This window comes from Salminus brasiliensis, chromosome 4 (genome assembly GCF_030463535.1).
Source record: "Salminus brasiliensis chromosome 4, fSalBra1.hap2, whole genome shotgun sequence".
Lineage (NCBI taxonomy): Eukaryota > Metazoa > Chordata > Actinopteri > Characiformes > Bryconidae > Salminus > Salminus brasiliensis.
The window spans coordinates 36313348-36331161 of NC_132881.1; the positions used below are offsets into that span (position 1 = coordinate 36313348).

Sequence of the window (17814 nt, forward strand, 5' to 3'; positions counted from 1 at the left end):
GTGCCCTCAGACTGCATCTTTAAGTATCACAGAGACTGGACTGTAATTCTTGTATGTTCTTCCCTGTATTGTAGTGACTTGGTGAATTCCCTAAAGGAAAAACTCAAAAGGGAAAAACTGAAAACTGCAATTATTTTTGTAAAAAGAAAATAATTACTAATGTAGTTATAGCAAATTTCTATCCACTAGTTAAGACTTTCTGGGTCACACTGCTAGATAACACTGCACTTGAATTAGTACTCACAATCATCTAATGAAGTGGGCAAACCTCTAGATAGCTGCATGGCTCAGGAGCATGCATATTTCTGCTGATACTGATATTGAGGGGTCTGCTTATTAAGCCAGCAATTTTCTATCATAATAGTTCAGTTGCAACTGTGCTGCCATGTGACTTATCCAATGAAAGTGCAGGAAGTCTTTTTTTATTCACATCAGACAGGCAAGGACATTCAAATACATATGACACCCAGACCCAGACATGCCCACATACACACACACTTCTACTCTCTGTCATTTGTGATGTTGATCCTAATCAAAGCTGATAGTCTCTTAACCTTACTTCTTAGATGAACAGGACAAGAGTATGCAGCTCGCTCCACTGAAATTGCTGTAAATCTATTTCACACTGTCTTAGGTTATTGAAACTTCCATTTCCACAGATCCGGATCTGGCTATATTTCTATATTTCTAATTCCACAGAATTTCCCGCTGTCCACTGTCCTTCTCAGAAGAGCTTTGTTATCCATGTACTGTTGGATATAGAAAACAAAAAGGTACCTCCCCCCTACCCTGTCTTTCTGCATTTTACAAATAGTAGTATTGAATACAAAACAAAAATACATTTATTGTTATGAATTTACATTCATAACAATAAATTGAGGATTTAACATCCACATATTGTTTGCAGTTAGCATACAAATCGATCTGTATCTAATTATTCGGTTTGATTTAGGGATTTGTCTTGTGATTTCATTCACTACCAGCAGCACTACAGGACAATAACTGGCGAAAATATTAAAAACAGCATCAGCTGACAGCTCCTTAGCAGCTCAGCCATTCTGAACGAAGCAATATGTTCACTTATTAGGTGAATAACAGCAACTGTCAGGAATTTCTTGTATAAAGCAACTGAAGCCGGCACTCCATAGGTGGACACTTTGTAGTGCAGTCAACTAATAATCACATAATGTTAATCCCCATTTAAAGAGGTGCTACAACAGTGTTAGAGACCTTATTACTGCAACACAGTATGTGGTGGCTTTTTCATGCAGCTACTCTGTTATGATGGTTTTTCGGGGGGATTTAATAGAAATGTAATTTACTAAATTATAGGCTTTTTCTAAGTACATGCATCTCATGACCTTCAGAGTGAGAACCATTAGTTTATAGGGAAGGAATTGATCAGATCCACTACTGTTTGTGTTCATTATGCAGATGAGCAAAGTCCTCCATGGTTCACATTAATGTGCCTTAGGCGCCCATGGTCCTGTGTTGGAGATGCTCTGACACAGTCGTCTAGCCATCATAATTTGGCTCCTGTCAAAGTGGCTCAGATTCTTTTCCCATTTTTCCTGCTTTTAACGCATCACCTTCAAGAAAGGACTGTTCATTTGGTGCCTAATACATCCCACCCCTTCACAGAAGCCACTGTAGATAAATATAATCAATGCTTTCAGTGTACCTAATCTTATGGCTGAATGGTGTATTTAACAGAAAACTGAAGCCTCAACAAGTAAAGATAATATTAAAAACGTTAGTTTAGTTTAGCCCACCCTTTACATTTTCCACAGTTTCATTATTTTCTGAAGACTCTTAGAGGACTGTTAAAAGTTGAAGTATCCAAACACATTAAATGATGTTAAGGTCTGGGCTTTGAGATGGAGAATCCATTGTTCTGAGTTTTGGTTGATCAAATGTTCTTCTTTGCTCATAAATATTTGCTTGTAAATATCAAATGAATAACGACAAACTTTTACTTTATGGTCATTTAATACTGCAAATGATACTGCAGGTACTGCAGGTATATGACTTGGTCTCTTCAGGTCACCTCCCACAAGCATGTGAGAAGAAACACAGCACTGTCCCCAGACTACTATAATACCAAGCAGCACTGCAGCTACACAATGAGGCTAGCGTGATTGATACACTCTAAAAAAAGGTCTAAAAACTCTACTTTCTTTTTATTGCTCTCTCTCTCTCTCTCTCTCTCTCTCTCTCTCTCTCTCTCTCTCTCTCTCTCTCTCTCTCTCTCTCTCTCTCTCTCTCTCTCTCTCTCTCTCTCTCTCTCTCTCTCTCTCTCTCTCTGGGTCTGGCAGGATCCCAAAAACAAACAGCCTGGCAGATGTTCAGGTCTAAAAGGCCCTGACGTCTTCTTCTCTGTTCCATTACTAGAAACTTTGTCTGATTTGCACTCAGTCTTACTGCTCCTCCACGGTTCTGCGTTTTCCTGACAGCGGCAACAGCTGCGTGTGGAGCAGGAGACGGTTGGATGGTGGTCACTCGTGCGGCTAACGCTTCCCTCATCCAGCCTTACTTCTGGTCAGTGTGAGGAAGGACAGGTGGATGTTTGATTACAGATGTGTCTCTCTGGCGGACGCCGCTAAGAGCTGACTGCTTTTTTTTTGCTTTTTTTTTCTCCCCTGTGCGAATCAGTCAGATCCGTACATATGCTTATGCGAGCAGGGCTGAATCCCAAACAGAGAGGGTGAAAATGATTGAAATGAGCACTGCTCGAAGAACACACACAAACAGATGGGAACTTCCCTACAGCTGTCACACTCAGACGTATTGGAGAGGGATGGGGGCGTGCGACTGTTGCAATATTCATGGAACTTTCATATTGCTCGCTGCTATGAGGCAGACAGGTGTTTGCGTGTGTGTGTGTGTATACATGCTGATCTGTAAGGGTACAATAATATACTGGCTGGATTCTGCACGTCTCAGTGGCTTCTCTGAGTCTTCCTGTAAGAACAGTTGCCATCAGAGAGATCATTCAAAGTGGTCTCTGGAGTTTTAAAGGATGAAACACACATGAAGAAGAGAAGCACAGCTTGTAAGTGAGTGTCCTGGGGAAAGCTAGATCCATCATGCATTCAACATGAAGCCTCACAGAGCAATGGGAAGCTGGGAATCATTTAGTAGCACCATTTGGAACATTAAAGAAAGACTCCAGAAATTTCTCAACCTGATCATCATCTACCACATCTGTAGCATACAGATCATTACCCCAGACAATGCTGATGTGTTCTCTGAGCTCTGTACAGAAACCCACTGTCTCGTCTACAAAATGAATTAGGAAAATGGAAAGGAAATTCACTGATAAGGTTTTTTTTTCCTTTTGTCAACAGCATGATGACAAATCTGCTATATTAACAATATTAAAATAATTTAAATGTTTAACTTTGATACAAATATGAAAACAAAAAACAATAAAAAATACCCTATATAGAGAAAAGTATTGGGACATTCAGTGTTTCTCCTGAAATCAAGGGGATTAAAAAAGAGTCTCTACTGCCCAGGGAAGGCTTTCTACTAGATTCTGGAACACTGCTGTGTGGATTTGATTGAATTCAGCAACAAGACTGTGAGTAAAGATGTTAAATGTCCACCGCCCCACCTCATCCCTAAATAGTATTGGATGGAGCACCATCATTCCAGAGAATGCAGTTCCACTGCTTCACAGCTCAATGCTGGGGGGCTTTATACCCCTCTAGCCCATGCAAGGCATCAGGCATTAGGCATGGTCCCCGTAGGTTCATGTTTATCTGGTCCAGAGAGTTCTAATCTATTGACAATATACACAGGGACTAGACAGAGGGACTAGACAATTAGCTGAATAAATTCTTTAGAAGGGGTGTCCACAAACATATGGATATTTAATTTCGTCATTACATAACGAAACTGGCATAGTCACTATTTTGTTGGATTTCTACTTTATTCAAATGATTTAATCATAGACCAACGTAGTGTCCACTGTACCTCCCACAGGTACCAAAGTGACCTCATTACATGACTGCTTCTTACTGGAATTTTCCATTCCACTATTAATGGTGCTGCAGTTACATTCAGGCACCCCATAGGCACTAAGAAGCTGCGTAGTAAAAACCCAGCTTATTCAGTAAAACTCTGGGCCTGAGGTCTGTCTTTGGCCTTATCTAGCCTGTTTGTTTTGAACACATGTAAAGAATTCTCAGTATTTTCATCCAAGTTCAGGTTTTAGAGGGTTGATGATGCCTGAAAATCAGTTGACAGGATGTTCTGCTGACCACTGAAATAGCTGTCTACTGTAAACTCAGCATAAGTAGAACAAAAAGAAGAGCGAGATATCACATGTCACATGCCCCTTGTCGTTGCCAGTTACTGCACATGGCATCAGGCAGCTTGCTCTATCATTTGTTTGAGCGTGGGCCACATCACTGGTAGGCCCCTTTAAAGTCCCTAATCTAGCATCGATGTGGAGAGCTGACTGACTCGGTTACAAGCTGCAGGTCTTTGTGTTTTTGGGTGTTGGTCTATAGTTCAAGCTGTTTCTATTTCAGAGAGTTTTGGGCTTCCAGTTTATGCTACATTGTTTGGTTTCCAGATTTTGTGAGTTTCTAGATTACTGGATGTTAATAATGTTGCAGACCACTTGTGAGTTTACTCATGTTGGCGGTACTTCTAGGTTGTGAGTTGACCCAGATAAAACTAGTTTATGCTTGCAGCCTGTCTCTAACCCCCTCCTGTCACAGACAGGCTGTACAGCACAGGTTGTGATGCTGCTTTAGAGTGTAACTATGTAGTGTTAGTGGTCATTTCTTGCTTGTTGAGAAACCAGGGTTGTCTAGTAACCTTTCTGTTATTATTATTATTCATTATTTATTTTTATTATTTTAATATTATTATTACTTCATTCTAACAGCTGTATCATTTATTATATGTTATGAGGATCAACAAACAAAACATTTATCATCAAAATATGTCTATGTAATTTCTATTAGTTTGTATATTGAGTACAATCACCATTAAGTATCACAAAATAAATGTTTTTTTTGTTTGTTTGTTTTTTTTTTTTTTTACAAAAGTATTGGGTCACTTGCTAATTTATTATTTTCAAAAAATATCCCCAACTCAGCCCAAAAGTACTGGAAGGAGCACTATCATTGCTGGCGGGCTTTATACCCCTCTGGCATTAGGCATGGTGCTAATAGGTTCATGTTTATCTGCTCCAGACAGTCCTATTTTTTGGCAGTACTTCTCTACATGGACTAGACAATCTGTATATGTGTGTGTGTGTGTGTGCATTTGCACATCTGTCTCAGCAATGGGTGCAACCTAAAATAGCTAAATACATTCATTTCAAGGGGTGTCTGCAAACATTTGGACATGTAGTGTTTAACAATCACATAAACGTTAAGTTCCTTGGTTGCAAATGCTAAAATTTTATAGGCATATATTATTTTAGTGTATTAATTCAAGATAATGACCCAGTAAACACGCTTGTGTATCAGTGCAGAGGAGGATCCTGCCACTGAGATTTAGGCTGTGACAAGGGACAGAACTGTAGTGGCCACTGTGCTGAAAGCTGTATAAAAATAGTATAAGGTTCACAGCACATCCACATAAATTCTCAGTTATGTGCATGTGTGTATGTGTGTATGTGTGTGTGAGTGTGAGTGTGTATGTGTGTGTGGTACTGATGCACAACTACTCAGGAGAGATGAGCACAAGCATTAGTCTTAAGTTGCTGTGCAGCTGTATGCATAAAGGAGGCAAGTCACTTCCCTAACCACATTTGCAGTGCATAGTCTGGAGCGGATGGCAGAATAATGAACTCGTGCATGCGTGTGTGTGTGTGTGTGTGTGTGTGTGTGTATATACGCGTGTGTGTACAAGATGAAGATATACGAAAAGGCATGTAGAGTGTGGATCTCAGTCTCTATGGCAACAATGTGAGACGACCTGGAAGTAAAACAGAAGAGATGACTTCTACATGTGACCACTGCTAGATACACACATTCACACACACACACACACACATACACACATACACACACACTCAGCTTTTAATCTGAATGCAGGATTATTTGGGATGATCTGGCTAATATAAATGTACAGGATTATTAGAGTAAAGCGAGTGTATAAGAGCGCTGGTGTGTGTCATCTGTGCCGATGCTTATTCTGTGATCTGTCCTCTTATTACAAACACACACACACACACACACACACACACACACACACACTAACTGCCCACAGCTACAATCACAAATACTGCCGACACACCTGGACTCTCAACATACACAAGGCATGCAGACAGGGCAGCAATTAAACCTCAATAATGAATGAGAGAGAGAGCGAGAGAGAGAGAGAGAGAGAGAGAGAGAGAGAGAGAGAGAAGGTAATTAATAAAGGGAAAGAGAGAGAGGGCAACAAGAAAAAAATAAAAAAATAATAATCTGGTCAGAAAGAAGAAGAGCAAGAGAGAGAGAGGGAGAGAGGGAGAGACATTGGGGAAAAAGTGAAAAGGAAGAGAGAAATAAGACAAAGGTGAAGTGAGAGAGAATGAGAGAAGAGAGAGACAGAGAAAAAGTAAAAGAGAGACTAAAAATAGAGGAAAAGTTATAATAAGAGATAAAAATAGAAAGATGGAGAGAAAGAATAAAATGCTTTTGTGACTGGGCATTATTATTACTACTGTTATTAGACATTTGTAAGCGTAATCAGTCAGGCATGCGTTAGCTGTGCGCTCTAATGAGACATTAAGCAGTGTGCAGCGTGCAGAACACAAAAAAGGAAGAAGTGAAAAAACACAGATAGTCACCAGAGGTTGACTAAAAAAACATGTTCAATGTCCTGTAGGATCTCTAGCTCTCTAAAGACGTTTCGGACCTCATCTCGCTCTATGCACTGCTGTTTGTTCATGTACTTCATGGCGTACATCTTCTCCGTGTCCCGCTTCTGCACGATACACACCTGCGGAAGAGAGCACACACACACACATACACATGCACAGTGAGAAACGTTAAGCAGTCTAAAGCAGCGTTAATCCAGTGTTTCATGATTCCATGTACATGCGTGTATCTGTGTATGTGCAAGACGGCTACAGAACTGCTACTAGAAGTTTAGTTAAGGTCCTTCTTTATAAGCGTCCGTTCTTCTGTGCCAACAATTACATCATCCGTGTACCCTTAAGAGCAGCATTATAAAGCTACTGTCACATTATCCACAGCGTCTGCAGTCTGTTATGTAACACAATCACAAGCTCTTTCCGCGCCAGCATCTATTCTTTATTCAAAGCCCAGGAATGTGTCAATTTAGCCCTGAGTCTCTGTGAGATCTGTGGCTGGAGTATGTAACTTTACTCTTTTTACTATTCTTCATAATTTTCAGAGCTCAGGAATATTCAGTCTGTGTTTCTCTCAGGTCTTCTGTCATAGGAAAAAAATAATCAGCAACTGCAACTCACAGGGCACACAATACACATTACACATGCCATACTTATCCATGCTTAAAGTTACAGTACAGTCTAAAAGGTCAAAATCATGGTCAGGACGATAATGTTATATGCATGTGTTACATATACTCTACCATATTACTTTACATCAACGCGTAAACTACATGTAACACACACACACACACACACACACACATATATATATATATATATATATATATATGTCCAAATATTTGTGGACTCTTCAATTAAATACATTTAGCTACTTTAGGTTGAACCCACTGCTGACACAGATGTGCAAATGCACTCACACATATAGCTTGTCTAGTCCCTGTAGAGAAGCATTGCCACTAGAATAGGAGTAGATAAACATGAACCTATTGGCACCATGCCTAATGCCAGGCATGGTCTAGAGGGGTATAAAGCATTACGCTGTGGAACTGTGTTCCCTGGAATGATGGTTGGTGCTCCAGCCAATACTTTTGGGATGAGATGGAGAGCTGGGGGTAATGTGGGATAAATGGGTAATGTGGTGTAATAATCCAACCCAGCATCCTGATTCCTGACTTCACTGCAGCTCTTGTCGCCAATCACAATCAAATCTTCACAGCAGTAGTACAAAGCCATCCCTGGAGAGTAGTGTTACAGTTACTCCAAGAAAAGCAGAGTAAACTCCTCTCTTTTTTTAATACCCTTGATATCAGAAAAAAATGAATGAGCAGGTGTCCCGATACTTTACACCATATAGTGTGTATGTACAGGCCTACAGCAGTTTTCACCAGAAGTCACCATGAGTCAATGGTCCAACATATCATGACATTAATAACGCACTTTTGTAATTGCACATCCTGCGAAGTGACTATTGCGTATGCCCACATTGTGATGATGATGCTGAAACGACATAGTCTGCAGTCCTCCAGGCAGTTCCTCCAACAAAAGCAGCATAAACTCTTTTGCTTTTGGGAGATGTGTCCCTATACTTTTGTCCACATGATGTCTATACATGCTTTAATATATTAGTATTATTCAAGCTACTGCAGTTTTGCTGAGAGTAGTTTCCAGGTGCTTGACAGAATGAATCGAGGTCTTCACACAAACCCAGAAACATAAGTAACGTGATCAAAAGTAACCATAGAGCAAGACCATCTGTAATCATGTTGCATTAAAGAAACACTGGTTTACATACAATCAAAACAGCCAGAAATATAACTGTCTCAGTACAGTACCTGACTGATTCAAGCAGCTGTAAGCAGAATATCTAAACACGTCTAAACTCGAAACACCTTTCCATTGCTGAAGTGGTAATTAGCTTAACTTAGGAATAACATATCTGGGAAAATCATTTTTCCAAACATCTCAAATATCGCACCAATCCAGAAATATTCAATCTGACTTTCCTTCCAGTATCCTTCAGCCCTAGGCCATAGTTTTCATTATACTCCCAGAATGACTGTACTGGAATCATGCCATGTTGAAATGTGGTCTAGGATTACAAATCTGGTCTTGGATCAGCATTCTTTGGCAACTTCACCCAGGAGCTTCCGAGATGGACTACAGCCATTCTCCCAAGATCAGCAGAGGGCTGTGATTGGGCAGTGATTACATTTCAGAGTGGCGCGGATCCAACACGCTCTTGATTAAAGTGCAGTGAAGACTGTGGGGTTGTATGAAGAAATGCAATGATGTAGGCTACCTTGTGTTTAGTTTTGCTGTGCTCAGAGCACTACACACTGAAATATGCCGCATCTGTGAGAACTGCCTTTCAAGTAGAGAAGCTGATCTCAAAAGTTACCAGCATGCCATTTATGAGGAACACTTATCTACTGCATTTCATTTGAGTGATTTGGGTGGTGGTGGGGGGTTACTCTCTGCTGTTAAACAGTAGGGACGACATAAGAACTGTTATGTCAATACATATTTTTCCATGGAAACTACCGTAGCCGTCATAGATTCATGAGATTGGGCTTTGTCCAGAACTGATGGGAGCAGCATAATAGGGGGTGTAGGGGAAGAAGGAGGAAACCATAACCACACATCCACAAGTCAGATGGGCTCCAGGTGGCTCAGTGGTGAAATAAGCTCCACTATGGGCTGAGGGTTGCGAGTTCGAATCAGGAGCTATTCCGCTTTGCCATTCCGATTTTCCATCTGTCTGAGAGAGCTCAATTAGACTAACATCGGAGAAAGCATCTCCAGGTAGGTAGATGATGGTGTGGTGTGGTGATGCTGGGTGGTGTGGTGACTCTGTGCTTTCCTCAGAGTGTGTTGGCTGCCCAGAAAATACCCAGTTCAAAAAGAAGCGAAGGCTGGCTTCGTATGTATCGGGGGAGACGTGTTACATCCTTACCCTCCAAGTCACAAGAGCATTGCTAGTGCTTAGGGAGGAAAGAGTTCATTGGCAGAAGTCAGATAATCAGGGATCAGTATGCAAACAGTGTCAGAGAGCATTCAGGACAAAGGGAGGAAACACCTCAAAGACAGACATCCTGATCTGTACAAAGAATTTAAGGTGAGTTTTTTCAATGTGTTTTTAACCTGAAATGCTACCATTACTGTTTGTTAATTGTATTTAGTAAGGCTAACATTAGCTTGTTTAGACTAACACTATCATGGCCCATAACTAGTAATATTAACATGTTGTGTGGTTATTATTAGCAACCTCTGTGGTTTCCTTAACACCAGAAGCGCCTCACTGATCTGACCTACTTAACATTGTACCTAGAGGCTAGAGAGTTTCAGTCACCTGATTGCTTTGACTACCTACTAGAAGTGCCATGTTGGTTTCTCCTACTCATAGAGCAGTTCGGTTCAGCCAAGGAAACTGTTAATGAGATATCACGATCACTAGACTGCACTTCTGGACTGGATACTACGAACCAGGTCAGTGTTCTTCTTGTTCTAATCAACAGGTAAACTTGGTACTTGCAGTATTAATCATTTTATGAAAATATTATTAACTAAAGTTTCCACCCTACTCTTGTTGGTGGATAAAAATGTAATTCATGTTGAAATACACTTATTTCATTGGTTTATTTATCACTGTAATGAAATTTGCAACATTAATCATAGAATTTCAGTGGTATTGGTACCAACACTCTACCAAAACTTTGGTATTGTGATGGTGGGTCACTTTGGACCTTTAAGACAACACAAGGGTTAAGATCTGGTGTGACATCTTCTCCATACAGGCCAACACTGTAGAAAAAAACAACTGATGCTTTGCAGCTGAGCGTCTCTCTAAAAGTGAGTGGATCGTGGGTTGCTTCTCTGGCATGAAAACAACAGGGACGATTGTCAAATGGTTACATAATAACAGTGAACATAAGGGCTGAAAATCCTTACACACAACCTGCATGATTTATTATCTGGCGGCGTGCTCAGGAACCTCCAACTCAAGCTTCTTCCACACACCAGGCTTGCTTAATAACCTCCTCTCTCTCCTCAGAGGACTTGTTATTTTCATGTTTTCATATTTGTTTCATATTTTCATTTCCTCTCTTCCTTTTAGTCATTCTGTTTCCTTCCCTTTAGTGTCATTAGCAGGTTCTGGGTATCCAAGCACTTCTCAGCCCAGCGCTCACCTTGATGTCTCGACGTGAATGACTCTCTCTCACACACTCAGTTGAGCACACTGAACAGAACCGAAATTGTACAGTAGAGCCGGCGCACGCTGCAGATGCACTGTAGCAAACGATCCACGCTATCGTATTTCACACACCCGTGTGTGTGTATGTGTGTGTGTGTGCGAACGCTCCTGGATCAATCTCTGGCTGGCTAGGGAGCTGGCTGGTAACCTGAGATACAAAGAAGAGTAAAAGGCAGGTAGACTCCTCTGCTGTTTGTACAAATCCTTTTCAAGGGCTCAATTATCATGGAAAACTGAGTTTTCTACACTTTTCTGAAATAAAAGTTTTATGTGGCACCCAGGGTGGCGCCACAAATTTAAAAGGGGTAAAGTGAGCACGGAGTTTTCACACCTGAAAATCCAGGTCTGAAATAACGCTGATGTTTTTTATCCATGAGTTTTGATTTCACTTGGCAATTTGAGCACACTAAAGAACTTTGCTTTATATACCTGTCCTATGTCCCGTCATCACTTATGAGGGCTACAACTCGACACTGACTGGTTTGTACAGGGATGTGCATCTGGCGTTGGTGTGTTGTGAATTCGACGAGTCGTCTTTCCAGGAAAAAATCAATGAATAGATACATTTGGTTCCACTATACTGATAATCTTACAGCATTACTACCAGCAGCACTGTCGACCACAGTACTTGAGACTAGTACCAATTCACCAAATGAATGTGCCCGTCATGCAAGAATTATAACATTACTAACTAGGGCTGCAACAAACCACTAATCCAAATAATCAATCAATTGTTGAAATGAACAATCGATTATTCAGACTAGGAATCGCTAAATAACTAAATAATTATTACATAGCTATCGGCTTTTAAATGTAGCTAATTGAGGTTGTTTTTATGCATTTGTTAACTAATAACAAAGACAATTCATTTCCTGGTAATATAAAAGATGAACAATACTTATATTCTTATATTTTTATTATATATAATATTTCCTGTTATAATTAAAAAACCAACGATGCAAAAGTAGCAGCAATAAAATATTAACTAAATCAGTTTTCCATTAATCAGTTTCCTCATCTAGTTTGTTTGGATAAGGAAAAAAAGAAAAAAGGGAAACTAATTTCAGACAGTAATTTTAGCTTTTAGTTTTATTTAGTTAATTTTTGTTGTGTAATTTTAAATACTCTTCTAATTGGTTCTTTTTTGTTGGAGGGCAGGGCTTAATCTGTAAACAGATGCCATTTTGAGTGTTACGAGAAGTGACTGATCTCCTCATTCATAATGTCTCTGGGTTGAGGGATTTGGACCAGATAGAGGGAACACTGCAAACAAACAGAGCCCGAAACCTCCATTTTTTGTTTGGACCAAACTAAAAAGTCTGAAGGTCCAGACCAAACGAGGTAGATGTAAAAGCACCCTAAGGGCATTTTTACACCTGTAGTTGGTTTGCTCTGGAGTTTTCACACTGCTGTTTTCCCTTGGTTGGGTGTGATTTCACAAAATGCATCACAAACAAACCAAGTGAGAACATTCTCTCTGCTTATTGGTCAGACCTGTCTGGGGTGGAAGCAGGTAAATAATTTAACATTGCTCATAACAGCAATGGCAGAGATCAGTAGAGAGTTCATAGTTGTAGTAATTGTGTAGCACAAACCTGTGGAGTACACCTTATAGTTGGGTTGGATCAAGGTCAGATCACGATCTCACCACAGACAAACTGCTCCAGAGTCCGAGACCACCTCCTCTCAAGGGTCTTGGTGTGCTTGTTTTGGTCTGTGTCTGAGTGCAATTACTGTATTCACACCTGCCCAAACGAATCGCACCAATTATGAAAACGAAAGGATTGGATTTAGTCTGACTAAAAAGTGCAAGTGTGAAAACACCCAATAACTAACGTTCAGCACCACACCGAATTCCAGTGAGCTCATATTTGCCTAGCTCACCTCTATAAAAAAACATTAAATCCTCCAGAGCGAGGTAGCAAAAAGATGTGATGCAAAGTGGCTACTTCCCAGAAGAGTGTCATGGAAATGTGTTTCTGTAAGGTTAAATGAGAGTAAAGTGTTTCATGAGGTATAAACTCACAAAGAGGATCCTTCAAATCTCTTGTGTCAGTAAATACAAGAAAGAACAACCATTTAGAGAGCGAGAGAGAAAGAGAGAGAGAGAGAAAGAGAGAGAACACAGAGTGGACTGGATTGGTGGTGATAGCTCAGGTCTCCTCATTAAGGCCGGGCAGATGGCCTCTTCACTGCATTAGAGCAGGAGCGACAGCAGGAAATCTATTACTACCGCAAAAACACACCAGCTAATTGCCTCCTTCCTCTTCTCATCTCGCAGGAGCAGACAAGCAGAGCCGTGGCGTGAGCCACTGAGCGGTGTGTTTTCTGCTTCTCTTACTTTCTCTAGGCCATTACTCAGCCGTCCTCTCTCGTTTTGCTCCCTTCCCTCTCGTCTCCTCACCCTGCTACCACCCCTTCCTCTCACCCTCTGACTCCTGTTGTTCTTTACCTCCTCCCCTCCCTTCTACTCCCTCATTTACCTGTCCTCTCTTTTGCTGTCCTTCTGTCTTAGCTCTTTTCCTTATTCACCTTTTCTAACGTATCTTTGCTTCTCAGATCTCTCTATTTCCCTTACTTATGCTGTTTTTTTTATCTACTTTTATCTTGTTTTTTTAAAAGACTAACTGTCTCCTAACTACACTCTCCTAACAACACAGATGTCATATTATTTTATAATAGTTACTAGCGCAGGACTATATTCAATAGGCTTCATCCTCACTGATAAACATGGTGAATACTCAACAAATGATGGCAGTTATTTTTTCTTTACAACCTAGCAACAATAATATTTTTTAATAACCCAAATCTAGCAGTTAGCAAATTATTTGCAGGTATGATATAGTATAGTATAGTATAGTATAGTATAGGATGTCATTATTAGCAATTAGTTATTAGTTATTAGCGGTGGTGTAACGTAACTCGGTCCTGCAGATTTCTTCTGTACAACATCCGGAGAATTCGACCCTTCCTCTCTAGAGAGGTCACCCAGGTGCTTGTTCAGTCTCTCGTCACTTCCAGACTTGACTACTGCAACTCTCTTCTGGCTGGTCTCCCTCTGCGCACCATCAGGCCCCTGCAACTCATCCAGAATGCAGCGGCACGGGTCGTCTTCAATGTGCCAAAATTTAGCCATGTCACTCCACTGCTGCGTTCTCTCCACTGGCCCGCATCAGATTTAAAACCCTGATGCTGGCCTACAAAGCCAAGAACGGACCAGCCCCTCCGTATCTGATGGCAATGGTCAAAAGCCGATCCGCACAAAGAGCCCTTCGAGCTTCAAGTACGGCTCGGCTCGACCCGCCATCCCTCAAAATCCGCGGAAGACAAGCGTCCAGGCTTTTTTCTGTCCTGCACCAAAGTGGTGGAACGAGCTGCCCCTGGGTGTCCGAACGGCTGAGTCGCTCGCTGTCTTCAAACGCAGACTGAAGACCCACCTCTTCAGAGAGTACTTGGACGAATAGTTCTATGGTTGCCTTATTGTATTGTGTTTAGCAATGTCTAAGCTTAGAGGTATCTTTTGAATTATTAGCCTATTCTAACTAGCTAAGGCTTTTCTTGGGTAAATAGCAAAGCACTTTGTAAGTCGCTCTGAATAAGAGCGTCTGCTAAATGCCGTAAATGTAAATGTAAATGTAATATTTTGTTTTAGGTTGGCCTGTTTGCAGCTCGAGGTGAACCACTAGAAAGCTAAATGACTAGTACATATGGATCTCTTTCTCTTTGCGAGTATATGATGCACATCTCGATATACCATTTACAATACAATACCAAAATTATACAATAAAACAAGTATTAAATTGCCTGAAAACAGTCGAAAACACTCCCAAGACCATTTACTCGACTCTGCGCTCTCAGCTATGCTGCTTTATCCTCTAAACGTGTCTGAGTTGATCCGCAGTTAGCTAGAACATAGTCTGTGCTGTGGTGTTCAGTGTGCTCTAGTCCAAACCGCTCTCATTTGGCCTTTTGGTTCTTTCTGATACTTGGCGGATCTGTAGCTGAGCTAGATAAGCTTAGACTAGCTTAGTGAATGGGCTACAGATCCAAACCCGCAGGGAAAATAAAAACAAAACTTCAGGTTTCTGATGGTTCAGCAAGTAGTTGTCAGACTGATGGTTTAACACTTATTGAATGATAGATTTAAATTAGTGCACTGTGTTTCCTTGGTTTCTTATTCTCTGAGCAAACTGAACTTTGTATTTGATCATTTTTAAATCAGGCAGGATGAGCATTTGAGCATATGGAAGCCACATAAAACATCTGTGCTACTTGCATGAACTTACGCTAACTCCGTGCACCCGGTATGACAGAATTTAAAAGTGGATACCACCCAACTATACACTCTGATTCAATACTAGTCTGATAAGATTAGTTTCAGGCCTTGTTTGGATTGATTTTCCAATTCTAAACGTTTTTGTCTTTCCCCTATGAGACAGCACATTTATTTGTAGAAGGTCAGAAGTGCAATAAAATGAATAAAAGGCCTATATTTTAGCACAGTAGCCTATCATTGTCTAAACATGCTGCTTTCCTGGAATATAAAAAATACATGATCAAAAATCACATAAACTTAAATGTTTTTAAACAATTCTGTCAATTCCAGTTTGATTCTCCTATTCAAATTCTTTCCACATAGTTTCTTAACATTAACAACGGATTAATCCTCTATAAAACGCACCTATAGGCATCTGAAATTACCGAAACTACCACAGTGTCTTAGATTATTCCAGACTATACCGCAGTGCCTCAGACTCCATTTTGCAATTCGCCTTTCCTGAGGTTTTCAGCCTTTGCTTCAGTCCAGCAGGAGAGGGAGCAATCAGACATCTAGTTCCCCGCTCTCCTGATGAGACCCACTTTCCTCACCACTGCAGTATAGAGTACCCAGAGGCTCAGGACTATTCCAGATAGTCCTACTGAGTTTTCCAACCAGTCTACGGGAATTGTTTGGCTCTGTCAGCTCTGAGAACAAAATGTGGTCTTGGGATCAAATTCTCTACCATCAATTCTAGCCTAGTAGGTCTTTATGTTCACTCTTACTATACCAGGTAATGATGAAATGATGACATTTACCACACAGTGGTGACTGGACGAAGGTGCTCTGTGACCAGGACTGATGACCCCTGCCCTACCAGTTCATGCTGATTACAATCAGAGGAACATGTTCTAGATCAGGCCTCATCAAGAAGTTCCCCACTCAGCACTGGGATAAGAGCCACTGCAGCTAGCCTGGCTAGAGGGGAGAAGCAGTTACACTGAAATGGTTCATATTCAAACAGCTCATGAATGGCTATAATATCTGCAAAACTGTTTACGCTGGTTCATGGTATCATTTTCTGAAGCTAATATTCATTCTGCATGGTGTATAACACAGTTTGGATGGAAATGACCCACCCGATTTCCCAGACATACATTCTGAGCCAATAATAAAAATATATTCATTTGGTATCTTGGTCGGTCATAGTCATATAGTGACTTAATCTACCATGCAGTAGTGCTCCAGCTACATTAATCTAGCATGCAGCAGCACTAAACTGCAGACTACAGAATGGATTAAAATGACTCACCATTTGAGGCCCTGCCTGGCCCAGCAGTGATTTAGCAATCTCTCAAGCAATTCACCCCCAGACAAAAACAACGCCTTATGATTTTCACCTCCTTTAACACAGATAAACACCTCACTTACAGGCTTAAACCTTCAGAGAGGATACAGAGAGTTAGGCTTGGCAAAGAGGTCTCATCAGTTTACAGACAAGATGGGAGGCTCAAAATGAAATCTAAAAGCCCAATTTGGAATATTATCGGGTACACCAGAGCTTTAGGGTGGGGAAAGGATGGCCTGTATTTTGTTGAGCCATTCCAGTACATTTCCAGCCAGACTCTGCTCTCGACCCAAGTTTCCTAAAGTTATTTGACGTTCTGAAATTGGAAACACCTGCAAACTGAACATGATGAAAATGCCCTCAACCTCATTTGCCTCTTTCCAGGGACTCATAGCATCAAAATAAACAGCATCAGAACTATGATGAATGAGCACACCTTAATTTGCTGTTACTGGAGTGTGTGGCTGAGCATATGGACACCCTATTAAGAGGGCAGAGATGTTTAGCTAGACTCATTCTCAGTGATAGCAGCAGTGTGAAAATATTATATTCATATTAGTCCGGTTATTGTTTTTGTTCCGTTGCTCTGGCAGGCAGATGGATGGACACTGAGCCCGGTCTCTCTGGGAGGATAATGGACACCAAAGAGAGAGCAATTAATTCCAAACAGTTATCACCAACATGCTAATGAACGGAGCACACTACAAAGCATTAGGCTCCTGCTGGAGGTGTTTCACTCTTAAACATTCATTATGAAAACCTGCTTTCCAGCCCTAACTACAGATTAAACAGGACGCTAAAAGGTCAAGTGTTTCAAAAGTAGAGCTCTGTCCTGCTGTTCTACTGATTGGGTACAAAGGATGTTGCCAGTGCACACACTGCTGGATGGCTAATGATGACATTCTGGCAAGCGAAACCAATGAAACCCTGCCAGTCAAAAGTCTACCCAGAGGTGGGCATAAGAGCATACTCAGGTAAAAGTACTGCTACTCTGATAAGAAAATTGCTTAAGGAGACGTAACAGTAGCTTAGCAAAAATAGAAGCCCTATACCCTACATTTGTCTGGTATTTTACTTTTTTACTTTTTCACAGATTCACAGACAATGTTTTAGTTTTATATAAGTTTTAT

The 17814-nt window shown here is 40.8% G+C and overlaps 1 protein-coding gene across 1 annotated transcript in view; it reads right to left on the reverse strand.

Annotated features, from left to right (window-relative positions):
* The window catches only part of LOC140554848 (serine/threonine-protein kinase 32C-like), a 109007-nt gene that overhangs the window by 40798 nt on the left and 50395 nt on the right, over positions 1-17814 (reverse strand). The window contains exon 3 of the mRNA XM_072678259.1: positions 6800-6951. Coding sequence (XP_072534360.1) covers positions 6800-6951 — 152 coding nt within the window. The remainder of the gene's footprint in view (positions 1-6799; positions 6952-17814) is intronic.